At 37.4% G+C, this 21853-nt stretch overlaps 4 protein-coding genes across 5 annotated transcripts; 2 read left to right on the top strand and 2 right to left on the bottom strand.

Annotated features, from left to right (window-relative positions):
• Positions 1-3566: 3566 nt before the first annotated feature.
• LOC109205726 (auxin-responsive protein SAUR68-like) lies at positions 3567-4235 on the bottom strand. Its single transcript, XM_019368469.1, has one exon. It carries the CDS (start codon positions 4168-4170, stop codon positions 3730-3732), a length of 441 nt encoding a protein of 146 aa, XP_019224014.1. The 5' UTR covers positions 4171-4235; the 3' UTR covers positions 3567-3729.
• Positions 4236-4458: 223 nt separating this feature from the next.
• LOC109205723 lies at positions 4459-6741 on the top strand. Its single transcript, XM_019368467.1, has 2 exons — positions 4459-4530; positions 6313-6741. The coding sequence occupies exons 1-2, from the start codon at positions 4459-4461 to the stop codon at positions 6739-6741; spliced, it is 501 nt and encodes a 166-aa protein (XP_019224012.1).
• A 2738-nt stretch (positions 6742-9479) lies between these two features.
• On the top strand, positions 9480-15999 carry LOC109205733. 2 transcript variants are annotated; one of them, XM_019368476.1, is made up of 5 exons: positions 9480-9669; positions 12066-12161; positions 14439-14590; positions 15197-15272; positions 15543-15999. In XM_019368476.1, the coding sequence occupies exons 2-5, from the start codon at positions 12113-12115 to the stop codon at positions 15737-15739; spliced, it is 474 nt and encodes a 157-aa protein (XP_019224021.1). In that variant the 5' UTR covers positions 9480-9669; positions 12066-12112; the 3' UTR covers positions 15740-15999. The 2 variants fall into 2 exon arrangements, with proteins under 2 accessions (XP_019224021.1, XP_019224020.1); XM_019368475.1 differs by having other exon boundaries at positions 9481-9730.
• On the bottom strand, positions 9822-10742 carry LOC109205722. Its single transcript, XM_019368466.1, has 4 exons — positions 10531-10742; positions 10325-10417; positions 10138-10236; positions 9822-10055 (listed from the first exon to the last, which is right to left on the bottom strand). The coding sequence occupies exons 2-4, from the start codon at positions 10373-10375 to the stop codon at positions 9822-9824; spliced, it is 384 nt and encodes a 127-aa protein (XP_019224011.1). The 5' UTR covers positions 10376-10417; positions 10531-10742.
• Positions 16000-21853: the final 5854 nt, after the last annotated feature.

Genomic DNA, 21853 nt, shown 5'->3' with positions numbered 1-21853 from the left:
GAGAATAATTATGGCATTAGTAGCTCATTTTGATTTAGAGTTATACCAAATGGATGTGAAAACAACGTTTCTGAATAGATTGAAGAGGAGGTATACATGCGTCAGCGTGAAGGATTTTGTGATAAGGACAAAAGTCACCTTGTTTGCAAGTTGAATAAACATCTATTTATGGGCTAAAGCAGGCTTCCCGCCAATGGTATATTAAATTTCATAATGTTGTTTCTTCATTTGGATTTACGAAGTACATCATTGATCAGTGTATATACCTTAAGATAAGTGGGAGCAAATATATTTTTCTAGTCCTATATGTGGATGACATTTTACTTGCAAGTAGTGATGTGAGATTGTTGCACGAGACTAAACAGTTCCTTATCCAGAATTTTAAGATGAAGGATATGGGTGAAGCCTCTTATGTCATTGGCATAGAAATTCACAGAGACAGATCCCAAAGATTACTTGGACTGTCTCAAAAGGCTTATAGTGAAAGAATTTTGGAAAGATTCGGGATGAAGAACTGTTCACCTATAGCAGCAACCATAATTAAATGTGACAAATTCTCGTTGAATCAATGTCCACAAAATGCGTTGGAAAAGGAGCAAATGAAAGACATTCCCTATGCTTCGCTTGTTGGGAGCCTTATGTATGCACAGGTCTGTACTAGACCTGATATTGCTTTTGCGGTAGGAATGCTTGGCAGATATCCAAGTAACCCTGGTCTTGACCATTGGAAAGATGGTAAAAGGATCTTGAGATATTTGCAAGGAACCAAGGATTTTAAGCTCACATACAAATACTCTGACTCATTGGAGGTGATTGGATATTCAGACTCTGATTTGGGTAGATGCAAAGACACTGGTAAATCTACTTCAGGATACATTTTCCTTCTTACTGGAGGTGCTGTGTCTTGGAGAAGTGTCAAACAGACCATTGTTGCAACATCCACAATGGAAGCTGAATTTATAGCATGCTATGAAGCTACATCATAGGCGTTATGGTTGAAAAACTTTATTTCCGGCCTTAGGATTGTCAATTCCATTTCAAGGCCATTGAGAATCTTATGTGACAATTCAGTTGCAGTGTTCTTCTCTAAGAACAATAAAAGCAGCAGCCGAAGCAAGCACATCGACATAAAGTACTTGATGGTTAGAGACTATGTGAAGAAGCAAGATGTGAATTTTGAGCATGTTAGTACTACTTTGATGATTGCTGATCCTATGACTAAAGGTCTGCCGGCTAATATTTTCAAGGATCATGTAACCCTTATGGGACTTAGTAGCTCAATTCAGTCTTGCCTTGCTCTCTAACAGTTTGTCTAGATATTATATTTATTTTGATATACATGACAATGCACACTTCTGATTTTTCATGTATTAGTTGTGATCATTGGATCAATAAAGTTGGACTCTGAATGACTTATATTAAGTTCATTCATAAAGTTGTTAGACACTTTGTTAGAATATATTGTGCATGGTAATACATGGAAGGAAGTGTTTGTATAAAAGCATGACCGCCATGATTCGTGTAATAATATATTCTAGTTAAAGTGATTGTTGCATAACTTTTAGTTGAGTGATAAAGTCTATGGCCATATTATATGTTTCTCTCTTATAAAGGATTATCAGATTTTAATATGTAAGCCAAGTGGGAGAATGTTAGAAATTGCCGTCTCTTCTAGAGACTTCTAGTGTGGCCCACATATAAGGTAATAAAATTATTTACCTTGTCTCCCAAACGAAATAATATATCAGATAATATTCTGTAGTTATGCATATATGGTAGTTTCTTTGATCGAAAGAAATTACCATATATTAGGAGTCCTAGGGTAATTATAATTTATGGAGAAGTCCCTAGGGCTAAAGTATTTGCCTAAGAGTCTTTAGCCTACCTATAAATACGCCTGCGATTCCATCAATCTGGCATCCTATCATAGGCTCAGGCTAGAAGGCTCTAGGTTTTCTGTCAAAATTCTTCCAAGGCAATTTCCCACATTACTTGAACAACCATGGCTGAAGGTACGTTCCTATTAATATTCCGCTGTGTAGGCTCTGTGTGAATGTATTGGAATTTCAACAAAGTGATCTTTAAATTGTCATCTTGGCTGGTTTTTCTTTGTATAAAAATCACTGCATTAAATGTGATTAAAACCAGTGCAACATATTTGAATCATAGAGAGACATGAAAGATCATCGTGAGATATTAATATTATGCTTTTTTTGCTTTCTGATCACTCACATAAATGTTGCATCCTTGCTTGTTTGTCAATTCCTTTATTAGAATTCCTCACTGTACACGCCATAATTTTTGCCTAATATTTTCTTCTTTTGTTAATCAGCCAGTGATTGCTTATTCTCAAAAGACATGGAACTTGAAATCCGACAACCTATGCAATCTGAGAGTGGATATTGGAGACCTAAACTCGATAGGACTATTGAAGTCGTCCTTGCTCAGAGCACTGGTCTTGTTGAAGTTCACGTGTTCTAATTTCCTTATGAATTTATTGCATCCATAGACATTTTACATAAAAACTTTGCAACGATAACCCAAATTTGAGAGACTCTCTGCGGAGTTTAAGTTCTGTGGACGGACATATTTACAAAATCAAGTCGCTTATAAGGTAATTATAGCTAAATATATATATAACAAACATTAGTTGGTAACTTGATAAAACAGTAACTAACTTACTATCGAAGATAAAGTTTCACTTAGTGTAAAAGAAAATGTAAACACTCGAGTGTATATAACTTAAATTAATTTCTGAGATTCATGGATCATGCCTGAGAATTTCATGTTATCAGATCTTTTAGATGTGCTAAGGTCATTTTTTTTCACGAGCAGTACTAATAGTGAGCTGGTAATTTGAAGTGACTTTTGATGTTAAAAAAACAAGACTCATTGACTATCCAGGAGGTTAATTGTACATGTTGGTGTGTTCGGGTTGTTTATCCATTTGGTCGAGCACAAAATTATAATCTTTCTAGTTTGATTCTACAACCGAGGGTCATTCGGAAACAGTCTCTCTACTCCTTCGGGGTAGGGGTAAGGTCTGCGTACACACTACCCTCCCCAGATCCCGTTTGTAGGATTTTACTGGATCTATTTTTACATCTGGATATGAATGAACTATTACCTGAAACAATAATCAATGTGGTGGCCGATTAGTGTGGCGTAGGAGTAACCGCTAAGCTTTGTTATTACTTTCTAAATGGTTGCTGTAATTTGCAGCTTCCTTTCAATCTATATTGATCAAGTATGAAATTTAACTGTCAAGGAAGTGTCGAAAAGGAACAGTTAATGACTTCACTTCAGTTAAACTCGTTACGATTAATTTTTCATGTCATTTAAACTTGCGTTGTTTTGATTCTTACGTCTTTAAGTTTCGATAGACAATAGTTGATTGCCCGCAATAAAATAATAGTGCTACTCCAAGTAGGGGCGGAGGTAGAAACCGAGTTATGAGTTCGGACGAACCAAATAGCTTTTGCTCAAACAGTGTATTTGTGTTAAGAAATTTATTATATATGTGCACATATTAAATTTAGAACCCAATAGAAATCATTGTTCTTGAATACAGAATCCATAGAATTGAAATTTTAGCTCCGCCTCTGACTACAAGATGAGAATGTTAAAGCACTATTCCATCTGTAATAATACAACTTTCAGTTGCCTATTTTTCATGTGCTATACAATCTGTTTTGAGCTATCATTTACAAAATATGACCATTTCATGTCTCAATAAACAAGAATCTCTTGATTTCCACTTTCTTGGTGAAAAGAAGAAGTTGAACAGCAACATGAAGGAATTGAGAGGAGCAATGCTTTGTGAAGATCTCCAGCAGTTACACCTTTCTTGATCAGTGACATGATGTAGTCCATGAACGCTGAATCACAGGGTAATGTAATAGGACCGCCACTTGGTAGTCCAAACTCTTCTTCAGACATGCTCAAGAGTTGCCCAATGACCTCATTTTCAAGGTAAGCCAATGGAATGATAAAACGCCTTTGATCAATTGTATAGACTACAAAATGGCCTTTCCTGGCGATAGAGGATGAAGATGTACTACAACTGTCTGCATCACTACCAGTTCTTGGAAGTGGAATCCTCTTTCTCTGCTTGATCGCGAACTTTTGCCATTTCCTTGCCATTTTGATGAGCTTCTTAGTACTGAGCATTTTCTTTCTTTCCTTGAAAGTTTGGAAGCAAGAAAGTAAACTAGAAATTTAGAACCTTTTGATGGCTGAATAGATAATGCTTTACTTGATGATGAAAAAGGTCCATAGAAAAGGGGGTTATATAACAAGAGGTTTTAAACAGGCTTTGAGTTGGAGCTGAAATTTGCTACTAACAACCAAAGGCAAAGCCATGTGCTGATATGTTGATATGGGGCCTTAAATTTGTGGATTAAGCTAAGTTTCTTTTATTTTTTCTTTACTTTGATCGACAACCGGGGCCTATTAGTAATGATATCAGCTCATACTTGGGTACTTCTCATCAATGACAATAATTTAAAACAATTAGATGATCAACTGCAGGTTAGAAGCAAAACCATGTGCTTCTCCCTTGTTGGTCATGTAGATAAGGGACCTTTGAATTGTTATCTTGGTTAGTTTTGCTATAAAAACAAATGCATTAAAGCGGGTCTCTGTAGGAATAGTTTAGGTTAATCGGAGTATGAGAAACCTGCTCTTATTCCACATATATGGCCTAAAATTCTAAGTGCTTGTCAAGGAGTTAGAAGGCAATAAATACCATGTGATAATTCAGTTTACCTAGGCAACTCTTATTCTTTCATTCTTTCAGTTTTTAGATATTTATTCTGCTTTATAGCCTGCTGTTCATTCGTTCTTTCCATCAAACAAGTAAATGGAGTTTAAGTGCCGAAAGAAATGTGTAAACAGGCAGGGGATATCATTGATTATTGAGTTTGTCCTTGAAAGAATCGAGTAACAAGAGAAAAACTGCACAAGTATATATGATGATTATCTTGTTATGGCTATACAAATCTTTTCCTAGTGAATTGCCAGTCTCTGCATCAACAATCACATCTGCAGTGAACTCATGTCTTCTCACTGGCCATCTACTGTCAAGAGATGCTGCAACATTCGAAAACTTTCTGTACCTCACTGATTTTTCCTTCCCCTCAGACTTGTAGGCTCATTAACTGAATTGCAGGATTTGACACGGATCGTGATCAAAGGAGCGTCGCTCATACCTCTATAGCAAACAACCATCTCTTTCATTCATTATATTGGATCTGCTGCTGTATCTCAAATCATCAATCACCTGATCAAGTTCAATTGAATTCTTTATCGAGTGATGTTTCAAGTTTGTAACACGTTAGGAATTGTTATGAAAGCTTTCGTTTTCTAATTTTTGTCTTTGTTTTATTTGTAGTTACAGTTATTATATTCTTTCTTAAGCTCGTATGGAGTACATAGCAAGGAGTTCGTAATATACATGAAATATACTGCATACAAAAAAAAAAAAAAAAAAAAAAAGGAAATGAATTTGCTCCGTATTTTTCTAAGCATGTAAAAGCTAATAAGAATCCTACTTTTATTCTACGTTAATTTAGGAAAGCATCTAATTCTAAGTTTTTCTATATTTTTTCTCTTTTTTTTGTCAGAAATATTTTCATATTATTTTGTACTTACAGTAAATAATCTTAAATCCTAAAATTTTGGAGTTCCATTCAAATAAATTTAATAAACAAAATTCTCATTGAGTTGAAAATCCAAAATTTTAGAAAAATAATCAAATGACTATGTAGTTTTCTTACAGCTAGTTAAACTACTTGCTCTAATTTAAACACATCACTTGCAACTCTTGCTTGTCTGTATTTGCTCATCTGTTCTCTTAATTAGTGCGTTATATTAAAGTTTTAGTCTGTATTCCTTTAGTTTAACTCTTTGCTTGTATCTGATGTAGCACTAGCTTGGTATCCCTCGGATTATAGTGGTTGTGGTGAGTGATGGTGGAGCAAGGTCATATCTTCAGGTGGGGCGGGGAGCAAGGATAATAAGGCACTGAGAGTTGGGTCCTGGAATAAAGGGACGTTGCCAGGACAGTCTATAGAGTTAGTAAAGATTCTCTAGAAAAGCAAGATAAATATAACTTGTGTCCAGGAGACTAGATAGGTGGAAACTAAGACACGTGATGTAGATAGGTTTAAACTGTGGTACTCAAAAAAAAAATGAGGTAGGTGATTTAGTTGATAAGGAACTTACAGAGTTAGTGGTAGAAGTTAGGAGGGTAACGACAGGTCGATGGCGATTAAGCTAGTTATTGGAGGATTTACTTATAAATATAATTAGTGCTTAGCACCTCAAGTGGGATTGGACGAGGAGGTCAAAAGGCGCTTCAGAGAGGATTTGGACGAGGTTGTGCGTGGTATCTCGGTCACCGAGCAACTTTTCACAAGAGGAGATTTCAATGGTCACACCGGGACAATTTCTGGGTCTTGTGACGACGTGCATGGCAGCTTCGATTTTGGAGTTAGAAACGATGGAGGAACTTCGCTCTTGGATTTTACCGAAACTTTTGATTTGGTAATAACTAACTCGAGTTTTCAGAAGAAGGAGGATCACTTGGTCACCTTCCAGAGTACGGCGGCCAAGATTCAAATTATTTACCTGTTGTTCAGGAAGCATGACAGAGGTCTATGCTCAGATTGCACGGTTATCCCGAGTGAGAACCTCACGACCTATCATTGGCTCTTGGTAATGGACTTAGAAATCAAGTAAAAGAAGAAAAGGAGAGTGGTGTATAGTCAACCTAAGATCAAGTGGGGAACCTTAACTATGGACAAACCTCAAGAATTGGGGGAGAAGTTGATGGTTATATGGGCCTGAAGGAGCTGTGGGAACGCGAGAAGTATGTGGACCACGACAGCGAATTGCATTACAAAAGCTACTAGAGAGATATTAGGGGTCTCGAAGGGTTACTAGGGTGTTCACAAAAGGGACTGGTGGTGGAGTGGAAAGGTCTAAGGAAAAGTAGAAGCCAAAAAAGTAGCGTCTTTTAAGGTAGGGAGAGTATAGACGAGGAGGAGAATAGGACGAATAAGGAGTAGTATAGAAGGCTAAGAAGGAGGCAAGTTAGCGGCTAAGAAAGAGGACTTTGATATGTGTTATTTGTTGTTTCATTACATTGTATAACTTGATTCGATATAAATGTTTCTTTTTAATATCAATATCAATGCTTTACATATCTCATGACTTTACTTAAATCTTGTCCTACTTATTGGGAAAACAATTTAATTATGGTACATATCAGACATACGGAGCTTAGTCTAGTTGGCCAAATTTTTATTTTTATAAACTGGTCCTGAGCAGCACGAGCATCGTGGATAGGAAATCTCCACATATTTTACTTATATTTTTGGTGAGACTCCACACTTTTGATCATGGAGAGATATTTACTTTATTCTTTGAAGTCACTGTGGCTTTTCTTCTTTGGCTGTTTCATTCTATGTCAGAAAGAGTCTATCGACAATTATTTATTTTTTAGGTTATAATTCTGTGACTACTCATATGGCATGCAGGAAATAAACACTTGATTTTAATGAATTTTTATTTATTGGAAAAGTGTTATTTAAAGGTTGTATTCATGCATTGGTTATAATGATCTAGAATGATTATGTTTTCAAAAATACTTCCGCATACACGTTAGAGACATATAAATGGCTTATATGGGTTAGTTCCCTTGAATTGGATAATGTACTAGTTGTTAATCATATAGATTTGGATCATGATACCATTTAAAACTTACCCCCAAAATTTAGGGATAAACTTTTAGTGCATATCCTCGTAACCTGATTATGGAAGATATAGTTAAAAATAGAAAAAAGGTGCAAATATACCCCTCAACTTTGCGATTTAGAGCAGATATGCCCCGCGTTAAATAAGTAGTGGACATATAGCCCCGTCGTTACAAAATGGCGCAAATATATTTTTCTAAAGCCACGTGGTAATTTTTTTTTCCTCGTGGGTCGAGTCTAATTCGTTTAAAAAACAGGGTAGATTTTTTTTAGCCACAAAGATATTTTTGTAAGGAAATCAGACCCGATCAACTAGAAAAAAAAATACCATGAGGCTTTAGAAAAATATGTCTACTAAAAAAATAGGTAGATTTTTTTTTTTAAAAGCGACAAGAAAATTTTTTTTAACTAAAAAATAAGCTAAAAGATTTTTCTAAAAATTTTTGTTGATCGATCAGATGACCCTTCCTTTGGGCATGTAACCAAAACCCGGCACAGCAGTTCTATTCCAATCAACAACTTGAAGGTATGGCTGAGTGGCTTAAGGCATTGGTTTGCTTGAATCACAGAATCCGGGTACAAAGACCTAGCCCGTACTTTATTTAAACATCTAAGATAAGGTCTAAGATTTTCTCTTTTTTTTCACAGGTCCCCTGAGCCGGGGGTGCTTGGGGTGGGGGTGGGGGGGGAGGGGGGAATGTGCCACGACGAAATAAGAGAATGAAAGGCCGCTTCGTTGGATGCTCGGCATTTGTCTAACGATAGGAGGTATATTTGCACCATTTTGTAACGACAGGGGTATATATCACCACTTTTTAACGGGGATATATCTGCTCTAAATCGCAAAATTGAGGGATAGGAAACGAAAGCTGAAGGAAACAAGATAAAATAGCAAGACTAGAAAGTTGCGAAAAAAAAAAAAAAAAATTGAAGAGGAAAGAGTTTCATGGTAATAAAGCCAAGAGGAACTTTATTTCTTTTCCTCCATTTACTATGAGCCCGTTTGGATTAGCTGATAAGCACTAAGTGCTGAAAAACACTTTTAAGTGTTGAAACTGATTTAATAAATAAGCAGTTACATGTTTGGGTACAAGTGCTGAAATTGATGATGGTTGTTGCAGTATTTGATAAAAAAGTGTTGATAAGCTTTTTTTTTTTTCCTGTTAAAATGACTTAAATAACCTTAGAACTGTTTACATTTATTAGGGCATAATTTCTTTAAAATTTTAGATTTAAGATCGATTCAAATACAAAATATTCTATTTGTTATTTTATTTTAAATACAACTGTGCTTAGATAAGATAATTTTTATGATAAATATAATTTATTTTATGATACGCATATAATCATAAGTTATAATATAGATTGACAAAAGTTTCTCAGTAAAAAATAAAATAGGACAAAATATTTGAAGAGAAACAAAAACTGCCTTCATCAGCACAACACTAAGAAAATAATACATCAAAAATTTGATATGTTCTTATTTGTTACATACAGTTCAAATATTAATACACAATCACACAGATATAAATAGAGAATTATAGTAAAAATCTTGATCAAACTTAAAGTGGTTATAAGCAAAAAACTTATAAGCCGGGGTTAACCAACTAATTCCTTTTGGCTTATTTTTGACTTATAAGCACTTTTAACTTTTCCAAAGGCCTATATATGACAGAAAAATGCTTATAAGCTATATCCTGTAATATTTGCGATAACCTGCCAATTTGTTAGACTATCAGAAGTGAAAGAAACTCTGACTCGCTAAAACGGGTCTTAGCACACAGGCGGATTACCCGAAACCATAACCTTTTTCATCCCAAAACAAATTCCTATCCAAGTAATCACCTCTTCCTTCCCCTCTTCGTCATTCCTTCCCCTTCAATAAGCTCTCCTCAGCCCAACAAAAGAACAAGTAATTTTCCTCTCTTTATATTGGCAGATTCTAATTTCACTCTCCTTCTATCGGGTATCAGGTCTGTCTTTAACCCATTTTTCACCTTTTCCTTTCCTTTTTTGGGTTTGTCTTTCTTTTTTATGTGAATGCTTATTTGGGTTTACTTTGCTTTATGAAGACGTTNAGGATTTGTTTTCCTCATTCACAGATTTGTTTTCTTCTCGAGTTGAACGTAGCGCGGACAGTAATTCAGCCTTTGAAGAAGTTCCACCTTTCAAATCTTTCGCCTTCACTCCATCCCCAAATCCAAACACATGGCTACGAGTTTGAGGTCCACAACATTTTTCTACAATCTCTATGCTAGGTAGAGATGGATCAGCTTGAACTATTTCTTCGATTTGAGCCTACAAAATATATAAAAACACATTTAAAATCTGAATCCACCATAATTTCAAGTAATTTACATATTCAATTTGCCAAACATACATGTTTTTCAATTGCTTCAGGTTCAACAAGCTTGTTATCTTTCTTACGGGTCTCAAAGAAAATTGTCGCCAAATCCGGTGGGTTGCCATCTTTTCCGCCCTTTACATCAAAGGCAAATCGAAGTTTTAGGAAAACATAACAGCTCGTAAATATTTTTCTTAGGAAAATCGAAGTTTTATGATAATACCTTTTGATAAATGATCTCACGAATAGGCTTGCTACCAATATGATGAAGCATCTTCAACTTAGCTCGATTTGCTGCATTCCTGTTGCTTCTCGCCTATATTTGTGAAACATTACGTGAATATGAATGTGGAGTTTGAATTCATTCTGTTGATCTAAGCCTTTTTATAGCTTCATCGTAGTTCCAAATTATTAAATCACTAGGCATACCTGAAAACTTTCTGAAGAAAAATGTTCCTTTACTAACCACTCCCATTCTTTCTTGTCTACTCCCTATGGAATATTCTTAAGAGCATGTTGGATTGGCTTATCCTTCACATATTTTGCATGTAAGTGTCATCTCCATTTGTTCCATAACTCTTTCATCCATCCGAAGATATGTTCACGATGATCATTCATGTCAACACTCTCAAATTTATCCTACAATATTCAAAACATGAGTTAGAGTTAAATATTCAGTTTTAGTAAATAATCACGATATTGTGTTAGGAGCACATTAAACTGAATCTGTCGCATTTTGATACTCTGTTAGGAGTACATAATCTTGTATAGGCACCAGCACAAGGCATAGGCATAAAGGAACAGATAACAGGAGTAGGTTGTATTTACATTTTTATAAGATTGTCACCTACATGTTCAATTAAGTTTGTTATTTTAGTTTGACTTTACTGCTATTTTTGAGTATATATGACCTTGGGATGCATAACTGTTTCCTCCAGATTATAGGGCTAGCAGCAAAAAAGGCAAATAATGTTTGGATCCAATTTTTCGCCTTTTCGATGAATAAAGCTCTTGTGTGTCAGGCTTTGAATTATTAACTGATCTGCTTCAGTGTGAAGTTTAGGTTCAATGGTGGTTGTTTCTAGATGTCTGAGTTATAAAAGGTCAAGATGGACATGTTGATTGCTAATTTCCCCCCTCATATGCATCTTATCCTCCTTGTCTACTTTCTCATAGTGCCCAAGATGAACTTTCTAATGTCTTATTAAGAGAGCCGGATGTATAGAAAAAGGAATGCGCGAGAAAATGTGGTTTGCTGTGGGCAGTGAAGACAGAATTGACCTTCTAAATGCATTTCCTACTTTTGTGATATTTTGTTTCCTTCGGAAATATAATCTGGAAATTTGTAATGTAGAACTTTAGTTGCCTCACTGAGCTGTAACTGTACCTTTCAGGATTAATAGTGTACCGAAAAAATATTGACTGATTTTCTGTATATGTATAAGCTTCACTGCTTAGTGTTTTATTTTTTTTGATGAAGTAAGTAAATATCATTAAATGGCATCAAGTAGATGCAAAAGGAGTACAAAAGAGATGATAATGTTAGCTCATGACAATTTATCAGCTAAAGTTCAGTGAGCCTACAAAATCCAAAAAATTTAACTGGACTAAGTACAGGCTTAAGATAATTCCAACCGTAAAGATTAACTAAGCAAAAAGCCTTCAAAGTGTGAGTTGGAGTTGAGATTCCATCAAAATATATGCGGTTCCTTCGCTCTTGACACACCAAAGGCTTCACTGTCTTAGTATTATCAAACACTCATGAAACTCAGATGATCGAATGAAGTCATTTACTGCTGATATTGGACACCACCGCCCTTTTGTTGGTAGTTTCATTTTGCCAACTGAGGCGATAATGGTTTTCCATTTCCATGACAAGCAATTTTTTTGTTGGTATCCTCTTGCAAGTGCAATTATTATTCCGTATGGATTGCATATAATCTACTTTTCCTTTTGGATTGCAGGATTATAGGAGTTCGGTCTCAGGGAGACTCAGAATTATTGCAAAAAGATGTTGTCAACTGCTAGCACCACTATGAGTGCAGTTACTTTGCCAATAGGTATGTTTGTGTATATCCCGTTATTGATTCTTTTAACCAAGTACCTCTGCATGTCTTTTTAGATAAGGGATGTCATAATTAATATCCATGTAATTAGGATCACATAGTGATGCTTGATCCAGTTAAACATTAATGGATCAACTTCTCTTGGTTAGCTCATTGAGAATCCTTTTTTTTAACAAGGTTAATGATATTGAAAACTCCCGTATACAAGAGATATACCAAAAGGTAGAATCTACAACAAAACATGATTCTCTACAAAAGATACCCAATTATCTATACGAGTAGGGATCTCATGTGTGCACCAAAAAGCAATTAAAGACAAAAGGCTATTCCTCAAATTTGCAAAATCTTTTTCAATCCCCTCAAAAGCTCTCATGTTTCACTCTCTCTCCATACGATCCACATAAGAGCGAACGGAGCAACCTTCCATGCCGTCTGTCTTTTTCTCCTACGTCTACTCACCCGGCTGTGCAACATATCTTTAACGGTACCTGGCATCACCCATTGAACACCAAGGAAATTGAGGACCACCCTCCACAGACCTGATGCTACTGTACCATGCAACAGTAGATGATCAACTTCTTCGCCCGAACATTTGCACATGTAGTAGCACCAGCTGATATGTGTAATACTTCTCTTCCTCACATCCTCAGCTGTCAGAATCGTTCCCCTTGCTGCCAACCATGCAATAAAAAAAACACCTTCCTAGGAGCCCTAGGACAGTGTTTAAAAAAGCGCCCACTTCCTCGCTTTAAGCGAGAAGCGATGCGAAGCGAGAAGGTGCACGCTTCATATGGGTGAAGCGACTCAGGTATAAAAAAGCGACCGCTTCCCACTAAAAAGCGAGAAACGATCAAGCGATGCGATGCGAAGGAAGCAACCGCTTCTGTGTTTTAAAACAGACCCAACCCTATTTTATTAAAAACGAAATCAGTTTTGTCTTTCATTAAACGAACAGCAACAACAACGACTAGGGTTTTAAAGCAGAGCATCTGATAGCATCGACTAGGGTTCTTCTTCTTCTTCAATCAAGTCTTCAACAACAACAAGTATGTTTTGATTTTTCTTCTTCTTTCTTCTTTCTTCTTCTTCTTCTTCTTTTTCTTTCACTGTTTAAACGTCCAAATAGCGCGAAATGCTGGCGAATTTGTTTTTACCTTCGGTTCTTTCTCATAATTGATGCCAATCCTTGGGTTCTTCTTTCTCAGCCCAGTTTTTATCAGAGAGTTACTACCCTTCCTCTAATTTTTATATCCTATTCTTAGTTCTTATTTTATTTAAATTTAATTACTGCCTAGTATTTAGTTTAATTTTTTTTTAAAAATTTTGCTTCACTTCAAAAAAGCGAGCGCTTCGCTTCTCGCTTTAAGCGTAATGGGGGTTGTCGCTTTTCCTCGCTTCACGCTCTTCACAACACTGTCCTAGGAATCCAAATCGATAAATGCGGAAAATGTGTCTCCTCTCTCACCAACAAACTCTGGTAAAAAGATTTGATTGTGAATAAACCAATCACTATTAAGGCGAGGCTTGGTTTGCCCATAGAGTAACGCCATCAACCTTTAGAACTCCTCTATCTCCCGTCTTGCAGGTTTCTTCTAAACGTGAGATCCATAGAACTTTCCCCTCATGCTCCCTACGAGTCTGGTGGACTGTCAACTCTCTCTGATTCGAAGCTCTGAATACGTTAGGGAACCGGATTAGATGTAAAATATCTGATTGGCATTATTGTGTAAGTGCTGTAGGAATTAAGGCAGATAGGCACATTTAGTAATGATCCCCTTGTAATATATCAGTTGCTGTTTTGCATATACAACTAGACTGTTTTAGCTTAGCTTTCTCTTCTCTCTATGAAAACATCAATTTGCACTCACCCGCTCACAGTCAAATATATAATACTTTCATACACAGCAAATTGGTTGAAGTGAAAATTTTGGTTTATGATCTATCGTCTAGCATTCTAAATTTTTTGCTGCTTAACACCATGGAAGTCTGATATGCATCCTTTTCCCCAAGTCAAAGCTTTTGTCTTTGTTTTAATTGTCAAAAGAAAAAAATAAAAAGTAAAACAAATCTCGTCTTTGATGTTGTAGTTACTTCAATGTGATGGTATTTTCGAAGTACTAATTTAACATTTGCGTTTAAGGTTTGACAAAGATGTGACCAAAACATTTGATAGTTTAAAATCCAATGCTAGCAAAATACTTTTGAAGATTTGCTGCTCATCCTGTTGCTTGTTCTATCTTAATTGTTGATAATTGGATATTATTGTCACAGTGAGAGCAGGGGATAAGCAATTCAAGCCAATAGTATCTGTTCCTGCTGGCCTCCAGCCGCTTTGCATGCAGTCTCAAGTCATTAACAGCAGAAGACGCTTGATAAGTCGTGTCCAAGAAAAGCGTGCTTCAATAATATGTTCTGCTGCTTTGGTAACAGTCTCTTGAGTACTTGTGTTTGTGTAATTGCTAGGAGTGCATGCTTAGCTAATTACACGCCTATAGTGATTCTAGTGGTTCAGTAATTTCTTATTAATTCTGTGTGATTTTTGCTGCGAGAAGCTTCAGAGCTTCAGAATGCTACAGCAAGTAGCTGTTTATGGCACATAGTAATCACATTGGCTTATGTCTCCATATGTGCAGTTCAGTATGCGAAGCAGGATTCTGCAGTTAGTATATTGAAAATCAACTGCATTTACTACAACAAATATATTAGCCTCTCTATTTGCCACTTATTGTTTATTGATATGGGTGGTTAACATGTGAAGACATATGTTTGTTTACTACTTGAAAGTGGTTATAACGCATTACGGACAAGAAAATACGAAAGAGGATTTGGTTACTTTAATATAGTTCAGTATTCGGTATTCCGTTCAGTTAGTATGTATGTTTATTACTGCAGTTAGTATGTTTGTATATTAGTTAGTACTGCTGCGCCTACTATTACTTGCATTCAGTATTTGATTTATTTTGTTGCATCATTGAATCTATAGTGCTACTAGCATCTCTGTTCAACACTTGTTTCTTGCATCAACGCAGAATGCCAGATGTGCTGAAGGCCAGACGCAGACGGTCACACGGGAACAATCAACCATTACAGTTGCACCAGTTCAAGGTAATTTGTTGATGTTCTTTATAGCAACTGGTGGAACAAATGGAAACAATTTGTATTTTGCATTTCAGTTATTTTGACTGTTATACTTATGGTTAGTAGTGTCTGCATTCTGCCCTGCTGCTGTAAAAATATCACAGCATCCGTTTAGCCTTTACTTAACCAATGGTTTTCCGAAAGTTTATCAACACAAAATCAACAGCCATGCTTGTATTTGTTAAAGATCCAGTGCAGACTATCATGTGGGCACTAATATGTCGACACTGGATGCAGGTAAGGAAAAATCTCCTGCACTGGATGATGGGGGGTCTGGGTTTCCCCCTCGTGATGATGATGGCGGCGGAGGTGGAGGTGGGGGTGGTGGAGGCAATTGGAAAGGTGGGTTCTTCTTTTTTGGTTTTCTTGCTTTCCTAGGCTTCTTGAAGGACCAGGAGGATGAAGGACCCTACCGGGATCAACGGAGAAGATGAAGAAAACCAGAATATTGATACATAGAAATCAAAATATTGGATTTGTAACTGGTCCTCTCCATTATTCTCCAATGATGGCTTCGAGCAACCTGTAGTGGGTCAATTATGTATTTGAGTGTAGCATTATGTTTCAGAGAAAATACAATGCATTTAGAAATAATATGTTTCTTTTCGACACTTCCTATATTCCAGGATGGTTGGATAAGTTGCTCTATTAGCCGTAATTTGTTCAAGTGGTATGATATCATACTTTTCATTCTCTTTTGGTTCTTTTTCTTTGGCGTAGCGAGCTGGGCGGGGGAAGGAAAGAATGTCGTGAATGCGATCTAATTACGTACGATCTAAGTGTTGGCTATGTAAGTGTCGTTGTGAATGCGATCTAATTACGTACGATCTAAGCGTTGGCTATGTAAGCGTCGTGTGGTAAGCGTAGTTATTGTAGTAAACGTAGTTATGAACCAGTAAGAGTAGTTATGAACCCTGTAAATCATCCCTTTTTCCCCAAATGATTTATGAGGTCACGTCTCCTCCAAAAGAAAATGCTTATGAACAAATTTAGAGCATGTTTAGAAAGCCACTCTGTAATTGGTTTTAGATGTAATATAGTCGTTCCGTTTTTGTTGTTTTTTTTCCTTTATTAAAATATGAATTAGTTAATCCCATGTAGAAATTAGATTAAATTTCATACTGGAAATTCGAATTAGTTGCCATGGATTTTATTCACATGAGTTGGTAAAATATTTGAAGTCATTATTGGAATTTTATTAATCAAGTCAACTTAAATATTATTTCTTGGAAAAAAAATTACTTTTTACTATATTAATTACAATTCATAATTACTTATGTTAGAACTTGAATTGTGAGCTTACAATCTATGAATCAACAATATGCAAAGAATGAAGATGTGAGAAGAATTTTCTAGAAAGAGAAAGAGAGAAGTCTGTATTCTTCTTACATTGTTACAGAGAGATGAAAGAAGAAAATGAACAGTAGTGCTAACTAATTCCTGGAAGTTTTCTATTTAACAACTAACCGACCTAACTTTCTCTACTAACAAACTCTAACTTTCTCTAGTTACATACTGACCCCTATAGTTTTGATACTCCCCCTCAAGCTGGAGGGTGAAATAAATTTAACACTCCTAGTTTGGACAATAAAAGATGGTGTTGACTTACACCTAATCCTTTGGTCATCATGTCTGCAATTTGCTCCTTGGTGGGCATATAGTCAGGTGCGTCAGTCCTTCCTTAATCTTCTCCCTCACAAAATGACAGTCTATTTCTATGTGCTTGGTCCTTTCATGACAGATTGGGTTAGCTGCTATCTGCATTGCTGCTTTACTATCCGTGTATACTGCCACAGGTTCCTATATTCTTACATTGAGATCCTTTAGCAGTCCTACTAGCCAAACAATTTCTGCAGTGACTGCTGCCATACTTCTGTATTCTGCCTCTGCAGAACTTCTGCTCACTGTCTGTTGTTTCTTAGACTTCCATGAAACCAATGAATCACCCAACTTGATCACATAGCCAGTCACTGACCTTCTTGTGTTTGGGCATGCTGCCCAATCTGAATCACAATAGGCAGTCACTTGTGCTAGTCCTCCTTTCTTCAAAAATATACCTATGCCTGGTGACTTCTTGATGTACTTGATAACTCTCATTGCTGCTTCTAGGTGAGACTATTTTGGATGTTGCATGAATTGGCTCAGCAACTGTACTGCAAAGCAGATGTCCGGCCTGGTTATAGTCAAGTATATCAATTTCCCTATTAACCTCTGATATCCATTGATATCCTTTAGTTCCTCATCATCTGTCTTGTTCATGTGTTTGTCATAATCAACTGTGTCAGCTTCAGATTTTGTTCCAATGGAGAACTAGCAGGTTTTGCACCACTTAATCCTGTGTCTGATATGAGTTGTAGAGCATATTTTCTTTGGTTTAATAGGATCTCTGTCTTAGATCTATGATCTCTATTCCCAGAAAATATTTAAGTTCTCCAGGTCCTTCATTTTGAAGTTGTTATGTAGTGTCTTCTTTGCTTCATCTACAAGTGTGTTGTTGCTGCCAGTATCTGATCGCTGCCAACTCCACACTACTATAAAGTAGGAAGAGAGGGTCGCAATAACTTTTACCCGATTTGAGGGCCGGGATCGAATTCCTCAGAGAGCTAGCAATTGGAGCTGGGTATCTATCTAGACTAGAGTCGTGTAATTGTTCTAAATGTCACTTCCAACATTTTTGGGTTTTTTCAATTATAAACTACTATTATCAAACTACTAATTGAAACTAGATTATGCTACGAGATAATTGCTAAAGTTGTATCTAATGGGAAGAAGGGCACTAGGGTCGTGATGTCACCTAGGTGGCTAATTGACGGGTAGATGTTACTATGGTTCGATGGACATAATTGGGGCTTATGCTATAACCGTTGCACAATTTTACCCACTCTCACACCTCTCGATAGAGAGAGTGATTTTGCCCACTTGACTCTCTCGAGACCAACTGGGTAGGCAAATTAGACCAAACAACTAGGGTTCAAGTAGGGTGATTACTCTCTCGAGATTTAACTCGTTAATTGGGACTATCATTTCTCATGAGTCCATCCCAATTCCTTGTTGGGTCAATTTTGGAGACTTAGACTCTCTTTCTCAAGAAGAGTCAAATCCACAAAGCACAAATCAGTGTTTGCAACCACCAATTTATAGATTAAAACATGAAATCAACACAAATAGCAAACACCCATAGTCAATCTAACCCTAGATGGCAACACCCATCAATTACCCACACTAGGGTTGAGCCACAACCCTAGCTAATGAGTTTAGCTACACATGCTTGCAAGAGAAAATGAAGAAATAGATGAAGAGCAAGACATATTAATTGAATACTAAATTAAAGTACAAGAATCTATCGTTAAATTGAAGCTAAGATGCCAAAAATGGCTACACAAGTTGTTCTCACGAGCGCAGCCCAATTCTGAAATTAACCGATGACCTAAAAATGGTAAAATGTCCTATTCATACTAGGCTGAAAAAACTGGACAAAAATACCCCTGCGGGGTCAGTGCGGGCCGCACAAAATGGACCGCGGCCGCACAAGGCTCCTGAAATTCAAAATTTAGCTCTCTGAAGTTGGGCTCCGCGGACCGCGTAAAATGGACCGCGGCCGTGGAGGAAGCTGGCGCGGTCTGCGCAAAGACGACCGCGGACCGCATGGGTGTGGACTCTGAAAACTTCAACTCTCTGGATCTCTATTCCGCGGACCGCACAAAATTTACGTGCGACCGCAGAGCCTTCACCGCGGACCGCGAGATATGTACCGCGGCCGCATTGCCCTTAAGCCCAGTTTGCCAACTCTCTGAATCTCCTAGTGCGGCCGCATACCGATTTGCGCGGTCCGCACTAGGCCTTCTTCCCTTAGATTTCTTGGTCTTTGATACTTGAATAGGTTTCACTCCTTTTTGAGCCGATCTTTGATATTTCGTCACTTTGTGGATCAAACCTGCAAACAAGCACAACCTGTGAGCCTTTTGGGACTATTTTGCACAAATACATGATCAAAGCATAGGCAAGTAGGGGGCATAAAACATGTTAAAATCCTAACTTACCAACTCCCCAAAACTTAAATCTTTGCTTGTCCTCAAGCAAACAAAGTAAGACCCACCCCTTAAAGGAAAATCCAAGTAATTCCAGCTGACCTAAAGTAACCTCAACAAGCATCAATTGGGACTAACAATTGCCCTCAATACAAATAGATCATTAACAACATTTAAACCTTGAAAACTATGGATCAAGTCTGACACAAGAGCATCAAGAATTGACTCATTACATCAAAGAACTCTCTCAATTACTTTGGTCGCTGTGGAACCCAAACTCATACATCCTCATCTCTCCCTAAGCAAACCTCACCTTTTAGACTATAAGCACACAAACCGAGGTTACTGGGAGTTCACTCGTCTCTCTCAAGGAAAGGTCACAAGTCCGGCTCTAAGTACCATATGCTTGACCCTCATGTAAGTATCCACTAATGCGAGCATCATCCGACTCAAGATCATATAGGGCTTTTGTGGAGTCAATGTGAAGGCTTTTGGTTGAGGGAAGGAAAAATTGTTGGTCTATATGGGTTCCATCTTCCCTAAAGCACTTCTTTTGATTCATTTTGGCACAATTCTTTTGACTCTTTTGAGTATTTCACTTCCTTTCAAAGGGTTAGAGAGATGCATTGTCACTCTTTCTTATGCAATTCAAAATATTTCTCCCTTTTCTACTTTTTCCACACCTTTTTCACTTTTGTTTTTCCTTGAATCCCTTTTTATTCTTGTTCACATTGGGCTTTCTTTTTGTCTTTTTCTTTTCTTTCTTTTTCATTGCCTTTCCTTTTCTTTATTTTTGTGCCTCATACCACTTTGCTGTTATCCTCGTCTCTCCCCCAAACTTATGCTTTTGCCATGTGCTCAAGGAAAGATCGGGTGCCAAGAGAGGGTATCTTTTAGAACGGGTATAGGCTTGTAACATGGTTCTTGAAAGAAAAAGGTCTAAGGCTCAAAGGGTTAACTAGGGATCATATTATTGGTAGGCTATGGAATTTGTTCAACTATCATTTGGATCAAGAAGAGCATATAATCACTTCTCAAGTCGAATTTCACTCAAAAATTTCGCCTCAACAAACATTCAGGGCAAGTTCTAGACCATTGGCTCAGGACTTGGACTCAAAATTTGATTTCTCACCACACACACTCAAGGATTGCTAAAGACTTAGAGTCGAGGGCCCACAACAACCTTAGACACGATTGAGCACACAATAGTCCCGAAAGACCACATGTTGTTTGTTTGGTCAACACAAGAGTCTCAAGGTCACTACTTTCACCATCCTAAACACAACCATTTGTCTTTGACCATGGGATCAAAGGCAAATGTGTTAGGCCCAAGTGAAGCTATGCTTGAGGTACCCTTAACTATAAACTACTAATAAAACAAAAGAAAAATCAAAAACGGACTCATACCCTTAAGAAGGTTGTCACGCCATATATCATTGGGAAGAGCCACCCGGTTCATACAAAATTCTACCTTTGGAAAGAACCGTGGCATTAAGAAAACCAAAAGCTTATTAAAAACGTCCAAAATAAAACAAAAGGCTACGAGCCTATATAAGAAGCTAAAAACAAAAAAAAATTGCGAAAATAGAAAATAGAATGAATATTTACAATAGGGGATTAGAATATACAATGGGGGATGAATATATACAATAACGTAACTTTATATACAGACCCAAAAAGAAGATAAAAAGTACGATAAAAGTAACTAAATGCAGGATTATATACAAACCAAGTGAAAATCAAAGAAAGCATAAACTAAGTCAATCTAAATATACAGTCATCCATGGATAAAAGTAGGGCACACCCGCTCAAATAAAAGCTGGCNTTGTCCCCAATGCCAACTAACAAAATAAGCATAAAAAAGTATAGGGAAAGGATATGAAGACTCCCTAAGCCGTGTCGGTCTGCATGGGATCATTTGTGGTCCCCGGGTCCTCTGTATGCGTGGGAACCTCAGACTGGTTCCCGGACTCCTGCTGCTCAGCTGCTGGGACTGGGGCCTAGACCTGGACAGGCTGAATATCAGGGGCATCCTGTGGCTGACTGGAGGAGGCCTCTGGTGGGTCTGCCAACTGGATGATCGCCTTATCTGCACTGGGGAGCTTCCTCTTCTTCCTAGGAAGTCTCTGTACCTACTCTGTATCTGGGGCTGCTACTGGAACTGCTGCTGGAGCTGGGTCCTCAAACAATAAATCCAAAGACAGCTGGTCTACCTTCAGTCTATCCATATCCGCCCTCAACTCCTTCACGGACTCCCTGGAAGCCCGTGTCTTGCGCAGCTTCTTGTGTTCCTTGGCAAGATCCTTTAGAGCTTTGCCATGTGAAGCCACTGCCTTCACCAACTCGGCCTTGGTGCTAAGGATCTTCTCTTGGTTATCAAGCAACTTCTTCAAAGCATCCTCTATAGACTGTGGGACCTGAACTGGCGGAGGAGACAACTGAGCTGCAATGATGGAGGTCAAAGTGGACAACTTGGATGAAGCAATATACATCCAGTTGTTCAGGCTCTGAAGTGTCTGG

This window comes from Nicotiana attenuata, unplaced genomic scaffold, assembly GCF_001879085.1.
Source record: "Nicotiana attenuata strain UT unplaced genomic scaffold, NIATTr2, whole genome shotgun sequence".
In the NCBI taxonomy this organism is placed as follows: Eukaryota; Viridiplantae; Streptophyta; class Magnoliopsida; order Solanales; family Solanaceae; genus Nicotiana; species Nicotiana attenuata.
This window is presented reverse-complemented; position numbering and strand designations above follow the sequence as displayed.

Bases quoted from the DNA above. Each gene is read 5' to 3' on its own strand.
- LOC109205726 (XM_019368469.1), bottom strand. From the start codon at position 4,170: ATGCTCAGTACTAAGAAGCTCATCAAAATGGCAAGGAAATGGCAAAAG.
- LOC109205723 (XM_019368467.1), top strand. From the start codon at position 4,459: ATGATATCAGCTCATACTTGGGTACTTCTCATCAATGACAATAATTTA. The intron at 4,531-6,312 runs GTTAGAAGCAAA...AAATATAATTAG, and splicing joins AATTAGATGATCAACTGCAG to TGCTTAGCACCTCAAGTGGG.
- LOC109205733 (XM_019368476.1), top strand. From the start codon at position 12,113: ATGTTGTCAACTGCTAGCACCACTATGAGTGCAGTTACTTTGCCAATA. The intron at 14,591-15,196 runs GTAACAGTCTCT...GCATCAACGCAG, and splicing joins TAATATGTTCTGCTGCTTTG to AATGCCAGATGTGCTGAAGG. The intron at 15,273-15,542 runs GTAATTTGTTGA...CACTGGATGCAG, and splicing joins TACAGTTGCACCAGTTCAAG to GTAAGGAAAAATCTCCTGCA.